Genomic DNA, 12,645 nt, shown 5'->3' with positions numbered 1-12,645 from the left:
TGGAATTTTACACCCCTGAGTTTACGGGTAGTAGATTTTATCGTTGGCGCTTCATTCTTCTTTTTATGTCAACCGAATCTGTGGAATTTTTACTTTTGCATTGCCTAGGGTTCTAGTAACCAGGCTTCTACACAGCTGGTATAGCTGCCAAAAGGTCAGGTTGTCAATGTGAGTACTGAAAATGGTGTTTTCAGAGAGGAGACTGATCATAATTTGTCTATCAAAAACAGATGATTTAACAAATTTGCTCTCAGTTTTGTGCCCCCCCCCCCCCCACACACATCCATGAGTGATGGGGGCATAATTATAGATTTGCTCTTGTCCGTCCTTCCGTCTGTGCGTCCGTCCGAAGTTCGTGACACGCCTAGCTCAAAAAGTATTTGATATAAATTAATGACATCTTGCATGGGTCTTTATCATGATATGAATTTGCGCACCTTCTATTTTTCGTCTAGCTCTGGCCCCTAATTTTAGAGTTATGGCTCCTGAAATAGTCCAAAATGCACATTTTCACCATGTGACATGCCTAGCTCAAAAAGTATTTGATATAGATTCACGATACCTTGCATGAGTCTTAATCATGATATGAACTTGTGCACCTCCTATTTTTAGCTCATCTGATTTTTTGAAAAAAAATGATGAGTTATTGTCATCACTTGAGCGGTTGTCGGCGTCGGCGTCGGCGTTGCCTGGTTAAGTTTTATGTTTAGGTCAGCTTTTCTCCTAAACTATCAAAGCTATTGCTTTGAAACTTGGAATACTTGTTCAACATCATAAGCTGACCCTGTATAACAAGAAACATAACTCCATCTTGCTTTTTGCAAGATTTATGGCCCCTTTTGTACTTAGAAAATATCAGATTTCTTGGTTAAGTTTTATGTTTAGGTCAACTTTTCTCCTAAACTATCAAAGCTATTGCTTTGAAACTTGAAATACTTGTTCACCATCATAAGCAGACCCTGTACATCAAGAAACATAACTCCATCTTGCTTTTTGCAAGATTTATTGCCCCTTTTGGACTTAGAAAATCAGTTTTCTTGGTTAAGTTTTATGTTTAGGTCAGCTTTTATCCTAAACTGTCAAAGCTATTGCTTTAAAACTTGCAACACTCGTTCACCATCATAAGTTGACCCTGTATAGCAAGAAACATAACTCCGTCCTGCTTTTTGCAAGATTTATGGCCCCTTTTGGACTTAGAAAATATCAGATTTCTTGGTTAAGTTTTATGTTTAGGTCAACTTTTTCTCTTAAACTATCAAAGCTATTGCTTTGAAACTTGCAACACTTGTTCACCATCATAAGCTGACCCTGTACAGCAAGCAACATAACTCCATCCTGCTTTTTTGCAATAATTATTGCCCCTTTTGGACTTAGAAAATCATTTTCTTGGTTGAGTATTATGTTTAAGTCAACTTTTCTCATAAACTATCAAAGCTATTGCTTTAAAACTTGCAACAGTTTTTCACCATCATAAGTGGACACTGTACATCAAGAAACATAACTCTATCCTGCTTTTTGCAAGAATGATGGCCCTTTTTAGACTTAGAAAATCATGGGTAGGACAATATTTCTATTACACAAAAAAAATCAGATGAGCGTCAGCACCCGCAAGGCGGTGCTCTTGTTTCATCTGGGTCCGCCTCCTATTTCTAGAGTTATGGCCCCTGAAATAGTCAAAAATGCACATTTTCACCTTGTGACAAGCCTAGCTCAAAAAGTATTTGATATAAATTGATGAAACCTTGCATGAGTCTTTATCATGGTATGAACTTGCGCACCTCCTATTTTTCGTCTGGCTCCGCCCCTATTTTTAGAGTTACGGCCCCTGAAATAGACAAAAATGCACAATTTCACCTTGTGACACACCTAGCTCAAAAAGTATTTGATATAGATTCATGAAAATTTGCATGAGTCTTAATCATGATATGAACTTGCGCACCTCCTATTTTTCATCTGGGTCCACCCCCTATTTCTAGAGTTATGGCCCCTGAAATAGACAAAAATACACATTTTCACCTTGTGACACACCTAGCTCAAAAAGTATTTGATATAAATTAATGAAACCTTGCATGAATCTTTGTCATGATATGAACTTGCGCACCTCCTATTTTCATCTGGGTTATGGCCCCTGAAATATCCCTCAAAAAATGCACATTTTCACGTAATTGTGTGCCTCACTCAAAAAGTATTTAATGTAAATTCATGAAACCTTGCTTGAATCTTTATCATAATGTGACCTTGCACACTTGGCATTCTTCTTGAGAATTTTAGCATTTATTACAGAGTTATGGCCTTTGAAATAGCGAATTTTTTGTTTGTGATGCTCATAGCTCAAAAAGTATATGGTATAGAATAATGAATCCATTTCATAAATTTTTATTTGTGACAAATGTACTTGTGGGGTGGTGGGGAGGGCACACCCTGTGTCCTACAGACACATTATAGTTTGTTGTGGTTTTAGATATATATTTATAATCCTTTAATTGTCAGAAAAACACGATAGCAAATTCAATAAATTTATTATTAACAGTAATTTGTGTGCTGTAATTAAAGCTTTTTTCAAATTCATGTTTTTCTCGGAATTGAAAAATGATGAACTTATGCTTTTCTTTAATACTTTAGCCTTGGATTGTCCTCATAAAGTGTTGAATTTAATTTACTTCTTGAGTAAATAATGTTGGCTAACGGAAATGTCATGAAACTGGATTATTACCCCTTCATATTTGGTTTTGGGGCAATTTTCGTCTTGAGATTGACATTTTCTTATGCTTTATAGCCAACTTCTCAACCCAGAAAAAGATCTGGGCCAGCAACTATTGACATGGAATTTTTAGTCTTTGAGGATTTGTGTCACATTTCAACACTGAGTATGAATCTATAAACATTATAAATGTTACAGGTTGTATTAAAGATTATCAAACACTGTCAGGAGGAAGGGACAGCAGGTCAGGATCTTGTGCAGGGTGTTCTGCTGGGGCTTGTTGTTGACAACAGATTAGAGATTACTAACTGTTTCCCTTTCCCAAGACATAATGATGATGAAGATTTTGATGAAGGTAAGAAAAGCATTTTAATAATCCTATATGTGAAATTTGCTTTTAGGTAGAATAAATGCTGGTTTTCATTTAGCTACAGCAATTCATAGCATGGTGAATGATTGAACCTTGGGTATTAAACTTTAGGAGCTATACTGTTAGTGTTTGAGCTGTACCAGATGACAGTTTGCTATCTAAGCCATTTAAGGTATTGTGGTAGTGTTTACTTTTAATTTGTGTTCTGTTTCCATTTATCACATTTACTCCACTTACCAAAAGTAAAGTTTTTATTCATTGAGTAACATACATGTACTATTTATTTAAGAAATGTTAATGAAATAATTTTTAAATATTGAATACTTTTGTTATGATACTGTTTCCACTGAAGAACTGTCAGAACAGGTTACTTACCTTAAAATTGTTTCATATTTTCCTTTTACTTTGGTTGTAAGTTTATTTGATTCTATTATGTTTTGATTTGTTGTTTGTCAACTATTTTGGACACACACCATTCAGCTAGGCCAGTGTCACAGACTGAAAATAATGACAGGTTTTAAGGCTGAATCGCACCTGGGACCTCTCACACCTAAGGCTTACACTACCACATTGCTGTAAAAGCTAGCTCAATAGCAAGGAAATATAGATAGATAGATAGATAGATAGATAGATAGCTTTATTTCAGTAAGGAGTGCACATACATGGACAATTAAAAACAACATGTATAGTAATTACAACATAATGCATACATGAAATTAAAAATAGCCACGACAGGCACACCGTCACCAAGAAAACTCTTATTTCCATTGTGGTCCTTTGTGTTGGTGGCATGACATAGAGAGTGTATATAAGTGCAGCCTTATACTCTAACCTACTACACATGTAAATTGATCATTTCTGTTGTAGTTCAGTACCAAATGGAGATGATGAGAAACCTGCGTAAAGTGAACATTGACCATCTCCACGTCGGCTGGTATCAAAGTACTTACTTTGGGGGCTTCATCAACAGAGCTCTGCTTGATTCACAGTTCAATTATCAACACTCTATAGAGGAATCTGTTGTCCTTATTTATGGTAAATATTATATTGTAAGGAGTTACAAGTAAAATCTGTGTTCATAATATTTTATGAATTAAAGCAGCTTGGTCAATAAGCTGACTGGTAAGATCTGGTATGGTCTGAGGTTTTAAAAATGTACAGTTCAGACTTGCATTCATGACAAGGATTGTTAACACTGTAGAGCGGTACGAGATTATTCAGCTGTAATGAATTGTTGGTTCTACATATCTAAGTAAGCCTGTTAATGTTTTGGTTTAAATAACATAAGGTCTGTGGTGTTTGTGGCCAAGTTGTTAAGGTTGCTGACTTTGTATACATCTACAGCCTCTCACCATGTTTCTTTCATGTGAGGAAGTCATCCATCTGGCTTACAGAAGGTCATTGGGTTTACCCAAGTGCTTGCTCATGCCTGAAAGAACACCCAGAGGGCTTCTTTGTTCTTCTTCCACCATGAATAGCTGAAAAGGCTATGAGAAATTCTGAATGTATTGGTCTAGAACTGTCCATGTTTGTAGGATGTTGGCCTATGGCCAAGAGGTCAGAAGTTAGTGTTACAGAGACCTAGCAAACTGTTGCTGATCATTGGTTATGGAGAATGTGATGTCCTAGGACTGTTGAACTTCAAATGATGATTAACTGTTATCAGTTGATGACCCCTTTTATTTTAGGGATGCCTCTGTGGCTGAGTGTTAAGATCCCTGACTTCTAATCACTTGGCTTATGGAAGGTCGGTGATTCTACTCAGGTGCCACCTGTGATGAAATAAAGCACTGAGGGCCACTTGGGGTCTTCTTCCACCATCAAAAATAGAAAGTCGCCATATGACCTTTGTGTTTCCCACAAAAACAAAAAAAAGATATTTTGGGATTAAGAAGAGAAAATGTAAATCCCACAATGTGAGAAAAATGTGTAAAAATTTGTTGATGGGGAAAACTTTGGTCTTAGTTTTACTGTGTATACAGGTAGCACGAAACCCTTCATGTCAGTAATTAATGGTAATTCTACAGCACAGATGAAGGGGTTCAGGATCACAGGAATTGATTTTATCCATCTCTAAATTTTAGAAAGAGAGGCTTTGCCTGCCTTGAAATTTTAACTGAAGGGGTTTTGACCTACCTGCAAAAACAGCAAGAGGGTATGGTATTGCCCACTTTATCAAAAATCTGCTATATATGTGTTTATTCTACAATTCAGATTTCTGAAAATTTGTTTTTAGTTAAATGTTTACAGTTTATTATTGAAAAATATTCAGTAGAATTCATGGAATTTGATGGTTGACTGAAAGGGTATTTTACTATTAAAGAGGCAAATGTTACTACGCCACCGAAGGTGGACATATTAAAATCGCACTGTCCTTGCATCTTTGTGTGTCTGTTCGTCTGTGTAAATTCATGTACAAGCTGTAACTCTGCCATCCAAAAAGGGATTTTGAAATAACTTGGAAAGAAAAGAATGAAATTCTTGATACAATTTCAACTTTATGCGAAACAAAACTGTACGCTTTTAAAAACATTTTCTGAGGAAAAGGCCCTAAAGGGGCCCATGAACAGCCTCTGCTTTAAAGATGGAGCCATTACTGCCTACAATAAAATGACTGTCATGGTTTATTCTTTATAGATCCTCTGCGAACTACTCAAGGATATTTGTCCTTGAAAGCATATAGACTGACACCAGAGTTGATGAAGTTCTATGGATCACGAGATCAAGACTTTTCTCCAGAGGGAATCAAAGCTGCTGGTATCACATTTGAGAACATGTTCACAGAAATTCCAGTTACAATCAAGAACTCCCATCTTGTAAACAGCCTCTTGTGTGAACTTGATACAGATCTTACAGACAAACAATCATTTGATTACCTTGATCTAGGAACTAGGTAGGTTGTTGGCCTTCTGAGAATAAATACCTTTCAAAGTATGTTTAATATGGGCACCATTTCACAGGTTTAATTACAAACTGAATTGACCCTGTAGCTCTGGATGTATTCGACAAAATTACAGAATTGACACTCAAGTAGCTGTCATGCAGTGTTCACTTTACTTGGTCAGAATGTTTATTGGACATTATGTGTTGACCAAGTTGGTTCCAAGTTTGATTAAAAGTCAGATAGGTCAAGTCACACTTATATAATAGCCTTTGAATGACTTAAAATTGCAAAATTACCATGGCAAGATTTAAACCATCTAGGTTGTCCTAGTGGTTCTTGAGTAATGACCCAGATGATTATTCAAAATGACTAAAATTGCCTGTCTCATGCATTTGTTATCCAATGTTAACAAAACTTGGTGAGAGTGTTTATTGAAATGATATCTTGGCCAAGTCTGATAACCAGTTTGAAAGTCCCAGTCACTCTTGACTTATGTCCCTTGAATTTCTTAGAATTGCAAAAATTTACAGTATCCACTTTGTAACTTAGGAAGTTCATATCCAGTGTTCATAAAACTTAAAATATTGTTGGGCACAATATCTTGACCAAGCTTGATAAGCGGTTTGATAGTCATAGTTGCTCTAGAATGGTTACCCTTGAATTACTCAAAATTGAGAATGTTCACACTGTCTGCTCAGTATTTTTTCTTGGAACTAAACAAAACTTTTACAGAATATCTATCTCCATTATGGAACTTACTTGAAGTTTAGCAAGCAGCCAGAACAAATTAATTCGGTTGTTTTGTTTTGTGAGTTTGGCTATCTTTTTCTTTTATTGTACTCACTTGGCATTTTTAAATCAGTTTATGACAAGGACCTACACATTGCATAATGTAGGAGAAATTCTGTTTTCAATTTGATAGTTCAATGTTGGAGAAAAACCTGCGTCTGTTGATGGAAAGTGTAGATGAAATAGCGATGGATGCTAACAAGTTTGTAAACTATCAGAGACAGTTCCAGAAACAGAACCTCGCCAAACAACAGTATCAGCAGAAAAGGGTAGGCATAATATGTTTGCATTTTACTTTCAGTCATAAAAAAGGTGAGCTCAAACTTGCTAAAGCCTTTTCATTTCAATGTTTAAGATTTGGGAACTTGCTTTTTAGCTCCCATGTCACAAAGTGACAAGGTGAGCTTTTGTGATCTCGCAGCATCCGTCCGTGTGTAAACTTTTGCTTGTGACCACTCTAGAGGTCACATTTTTCATGGGATCTTTATGAAAATTAGTCAGAATGTTCGTCTTGATGATATCTAGGCCAAGTTCGAAACTGGGTCACGTGCGGTCCAAAACTAGGTCAGTAGGTCTAAAAATAGAAAAAACTTGTGACCTCTCTAGCGGCCATATTTTTCATGGGATCTGTATGAAAGTTGGTCTGAATGTTCATCTTGATGATAGCTAGGTCAAGTTCGAAACTGGGTCACATGCGTTCTAAAACTAGGTCAGTAGGTCTAAAAATAGAAAATCCTTGTTACCTCTCTAGAGGCCAAACTTTTCAATGGATCTTCATGAAAGTTCGTCAGAATGTTTACCTTGTTGATATCTAGGTCTAATTCGAAACTGGGTCACGTGCTTCGAAAACTAGGTCAGTAGGTCAAATAATAAAGAAAACTTGTGAACTCTCTAGAGGCCATATTTTTTATGGGATCTGTATGAAAGTTGGTCTGAATGTCCATCTTGATGATATCTAGGTCAAGTTCGAAACTGGGTCAACTGTGTCAAAAACTAGGTCAGTAGATCTAAAAATAGAAAAACCTTTAGACCTCTCTAGAGGCCATATTTTTCAATGGATCTTTATGAAAATTGGTCTGAATGTTCACCTTGATATCTACGTAAATTTTGAAACTGGGTCACATGCAGTCAAAAACTAGGTCATTATGTCAAATAATAGAAAAACCTTGTGACCTCTCTAGAGGCCATATTTTTCATGAGATCTGTATGAAAATTGGTGAGAATGTTCACCTTGATGATATCTAGGTCAAATTCAAAAATGGGTCACGTGCTTTCAAAAACTAGGTCATTAGGTCAAATAATAGAAAAACCTTGTGACCTCTTTAGAGGCCATATTTTTCAATGGATCTTCATGAAAATTTGTCAGAATTTTTATCTTAATGATATCTAGGTCAAGTTCAAAACTGGGTCACATGAGCTCAAAAACTAGGTCACTATGTCAAATAATAGAAAATAGACATCATACTCAGTTCAAAACTGGGTCACGTGGGGACAGGTGAGCGATTCAGGACCATCATGGTCCTCTTGTTTGGATGAACAAAGCGTTTCTCTTTGGGTCATTTTTCTTCCATATTTGATTCCACTTGTACCAATATGTATAGGGAAAATCTGTGCTCAGTTATCTTGCGTTATAAATATGACTTGAAGGGCTGTAATGACTTATGTGGTGGCTGTCACACTTTTAGTTAGAATAGTCTACTATTCTACTTACCTTTTGCATGCAAGTACATATGGCTATCATTTAAAGGCATATAGCTTTGAAACTTTTTTTTTTTCTAAGTGAATTACCAACCTCACTGGGTCAGGTTCCATAACTCTGACATGTATTTTTGTAGAGTAATGGCCGCTAAAAGCCACATGGCACCAGTGTTACCAGACTTGTAAAACCTGTGGTAGAACTTTCACACACATATATAAGATTGAAGACACAATAGTTAGTTTCTGATGTTTATTTAATTTCAGGTATTTAAAGAAAGTCTTTTAGTACAAGTAATCTTACTGTCTCAGTGTCCATCTTTCAAGCAATATTTAGCTGCTATAAAATGTTAAGAACTAATTATGTATATCCTGAAGTTGCCTTTCATGAAATCTACATAACATTTGGAAATTAACCTAACAAGGCATAATGGTATTTTTGACTTACGTTGGCAGAACCACGGCTGGTGGCCCTGCCGCCTCGCCTCCCATAATTTCTAGTACATAGGCCTTTTATATGCACCGGCCAGACTGTTGATTATCAAATTAAGATGTAGTTTTCCTGGAGTTATGTCTTAACCTGCCCAGAGCTATGTTGTCAGTTATATATTTCAACAATTTCTAAAAGGTCAAGAGTTTCCCGTGAAAGCCTTTAACTAATTTTGAATGAATATATACTCTCCAAACATTGAATAATTTAGTCTTTTAAAACAATAGCCTAACTCCTGTTTTTGAAATTACATTATATTTTGGGCAAATTATGCCCCCTTTTTAGACTTAGAAAATTCTGGTTAAAGTTTTGCATGCAAGTTACTATCTGCAGAACATATGCAGATATTAAATTGAAACTTCACATGTGCCTTAAGGGTTATAAAACTAGTTGATTACATCAAGTCCCATAACTCTTGCAGTTTGGTCAGATTATATCCCCTTTTGAACTTAAAACTTCTGTTTAAGTTTTGCATGCAAATTACTGGATTGAAAATCTATAGATACTTAAACATTTTGGGTAATATTTTCCTGCTTCTGGGACAATATTTCGAATAGTCGAGCATTGGCTGTCTTACGGACAGCTTTATTTTGAAATATAAAGAATATTAATTTCTGGTTACTGTTAAATCATTTAATTTTGTGGGCATGAAATTCCGTGGCTTTGGTCAAAATGGCAATTTCGTGGGGATATGAATTCGTGGATTTCAAATTTTAATCATAAATTGAATCGGAATTTTACTTGTTCATTGGGATTAAATTTGGTGGAGTGACTCTACCACGAAATCCGCGAAAATTAGTCACCCACGAATATTTGTGATTTCACGGTATTTCCTATTTTTATGCCCCCGAAGGGAGGCATATTAGTTTTCAACTGTCTGTCTGTTAGTAAGTTACTGTAAAACACCTTTTATTTGCGAGAATTTAATTTTCGCTAATATTCGCGAGGTTAAGTACTCGCGAATTCAAAGTGACCGCGAAAAATAGCTTTACCTGTTCGTGTTTATCCGAAATTCGCTGATGTCCGAAATAGTGTCTGAACGATAAATGTTCGCTCTTACGAAATTCAGTTATTGTGATTTTGCGTGATTCCACCATGGTTCAACAAGTACGGTTAAATGACTATATTATATACAAAATATACATGTATACAGCAAAGTATAATCTTTATTATTTAATAGTAAACATTTATCCAATTCATGACGTATCGATCAGCACAAGGGAAGAAACTAACGGTGTTACTGTACATGACCGCTCAAACAAAGTTATCTTCCATTTCAATACTATAGTACATGTACTAAGTACTAGTAATTCTAAATTAAGCTATGACGTGAATTCCAGCCTGAATCCAGCCATGCTGTACCATATCAGTGTCATTCTCAATTTTCTGCATGGTTTTAACAAGCCATTTAGCGTGCAGTGGTTTCACAGTGGACAAGTGCAAATCAACATTTACAGAGTCAATCTTACTATCCTTTAATTGGACGACGATTTTGTTAGCATAAAACTCCTCAAAACACGCTTTCATGTACAACTTGAAATTGGCATACATACACGCAATTATTTTTCACGCCTAACGAAACAGTTTCCCTTTTCAAAAGACGAAGATAATTATTAATACAAAATGTACCATTGTTTACCAATTTTACAATGGTTTACACTTTTTTCAAAACTGAAAGAAACTGTGAAAAGTTTGCAATGATTGGGTGCATAATAAATGTTCAAAGATCAGTGTTCATTGTAAATATGGAGTCCCAGTCGAGCCATGATATTTTTTAGTTTTAACTTATTTATTTTACCTGTTTTGAACCTTTTTCTTCCATCTCCCATGAGCTCACCGGCACGTAATTACATTACGATTATAGCCGGTTTCAAACCCAATCTGATACTTCTAACATTTGTAAATGTTACAGATATTAAAGCTACGTAATAACAAATGAAAGGAACAATTTATTGACGACTATACAACAGTGAGCACATATCAGATATTAAAGGCATTAATCTGCTATCAAAAAAGAGCGTAACACGAACTAGCCGACCGGAGAATAAGCTTTAAACAGTGACGTCATACAGGTACCATAATTGCAGAAAGTAACTGAATGCAGTCGTCCTTTCGGTTTTCTTCCGGATTCACATTCGCGAATTTAAAATTACGATTTTAACATCGCGAATTTAAGATTTCGCGAAATAATAAAATGCCAAAAATCGGGACAAATTCGCGAAATAAAGATCTCACGAATTTAAAGGTTTTACAGTAGTTCGTTCGTCACAACGTTAACTTTTTGCATGAAGGCAATTTACTCGTGAACCACTGCACCCAGGACCTTCAAGCTTCACATGCTGATAGTACTTATTGAGTACACAACCCCTACTGACTTTGGGGTCACAAGGTCAAAGGTCAAAATCACAGGGGCCAATGTTAACTTTTTGCATGAAGGCACTTTACTAGCGAACCACTGCTCCCAGGACCTTCAAACTTCACCTGCTGATAGTACTTATTGAGTACACAACCCCTACTGACTTTGGGGTCACCAGGTCAAAGGTCAAGGTCACAGGGGCCAGTGTTAACTTTTTGCATGAAGGCACTTTACTCGCGAACCACTGCACCCAGGACCTTCAGACTTCACTTGCTGATAGTACTTATTGAGTAAAAGACCCTTACTGACTTTGGGGTCACCAGGTCAAAGGTCAAGGTCACGGGCCCATGTTAACTTTCTGCATGAAGGCACTTTACTCGCGAACCACTGCACCCAGGACCTTCAGACTCCACATGCTGATAGTACTTATTGAGTACACTACCCCTATTGACTTTGGGGTCACCAGGTCAACGGTCAAGGTCACAGGGGCCAATGTTAACTTTATGCATGAAGGCACTTTACTCGTGAACCATTGCACCCAGGACCTTCAAACTTCACAGGCTAATAGTACTTATTGAGTACACGACCCCTATTGACTTTGGGGTCACCAGGTCAATGGTCAAGGTGCTGCGGGGGCATTTGTCACCATTAGTGACAGCTCTTGTTGGTTGCTATTTTTGCCGCCTTTTACCACAGATGTGAAAATGAAATGAAATCCTAAAATCTAAATTTCAAACATATTTCCCTGAAATAAACCTATTGATTATAATTGAATCTTGTGCAGCAGTAAAAATTCTGTGTATCTTGTTAAAGATAATTAATTCTTTCGAGTTGCAAGATTGGATCATAATGAACATGCACCAAGCCATTCTTTTCTGTATCTTTTGGACAGTTTGTTACCTCAGTACCATACTAGTACAGGAATGGTTTTATTTTAGGAAGCGGAACAAATATTTCTAAATGCATCTACATTCCCTTGGAATATATTTACATGCGTTTAAAAGACCATGTGTGATGTTTACTTTAAAAATGTCCATTGAAATTTGAAAGAATCCATGGTTGTCCCATAGCTTTTTTAGCTCACTTGTCACAAAGTGACAAGGTGAGCTTTTGTGATCGCGCGGTGTCCGTCGTCCGTGCGTGCGTCCGTCCGTAAACTTTTGCTTGTGACCACTCTAGAGGTCACATTTTTCATGGGATCTTTATGAAAGTTGGTCAGAATGTTCATCTTGATGATATCTAGGTCAAGTTCGAAACTGGGTCACGTGCCGTCAAAAACTAGGTCAGTAGGTCTAAAAATAGAAAAACCTTGTGACCTCTCTAGAGGCCATATATTTCAAAGATCTTCATGAAAATTGGT

The 12,645-nt window shown here is 36.5% G+C and overlaps 1 protein-coding gene across 1 annotated transcript in view; it reads left to right on the top strand.

The window, feature by feature from the left end:
• The window catches only part of LOC123523893 (eukaryotic translation initiation factor 3 subunit H-like), a 28,012-nt gene that overhangs the window by 12,912 nt on the left and 2,455 nt on the right, over positions 1 to 12,645 (top strand). The window contains exons 2-5 of the mRNA XM_045301637.2: positions 2,900 to 3,056; positions 3,939 to 4,106; positions 5,709 to 5,964; positions 6,878 to 7,013. Of these exons, the coding sequence (XP_045157572.1) occupies positions 2,900 to 3,056; positions 3,939 to 4,106; positions 5,709 to 5,964; positions 6,878 to 7,013 (717 nt within the window). The remainder of the gene's footprint in view (positions 1 to 2,899; positions 3,057 to 3,938; positions 4,107 to 5,708; positions 5,965 to 6,877; positions 7,014 to 12,645) is intronic.

The sequence above is a fragment of the Mercenaria mercenaria genome, chromosome 3, assembly GCF_021730395.1.
Source record: "Mercenaria mercenaria strain notata chromosome 3, MADL_Memer_1, whole genome shotgun sequence".
Classification (NCBI taxonomy): Eukaryota; Metazoa; Mollusca; class Bivalvia; order Venerida; family Veneridae; genus Mercenaria; species Mercenaria mercenaria.
Note: the sequence above shows the minus strand (reverse complement) of the source record. Positions and strands in the feature narration are given on the sequence as shown.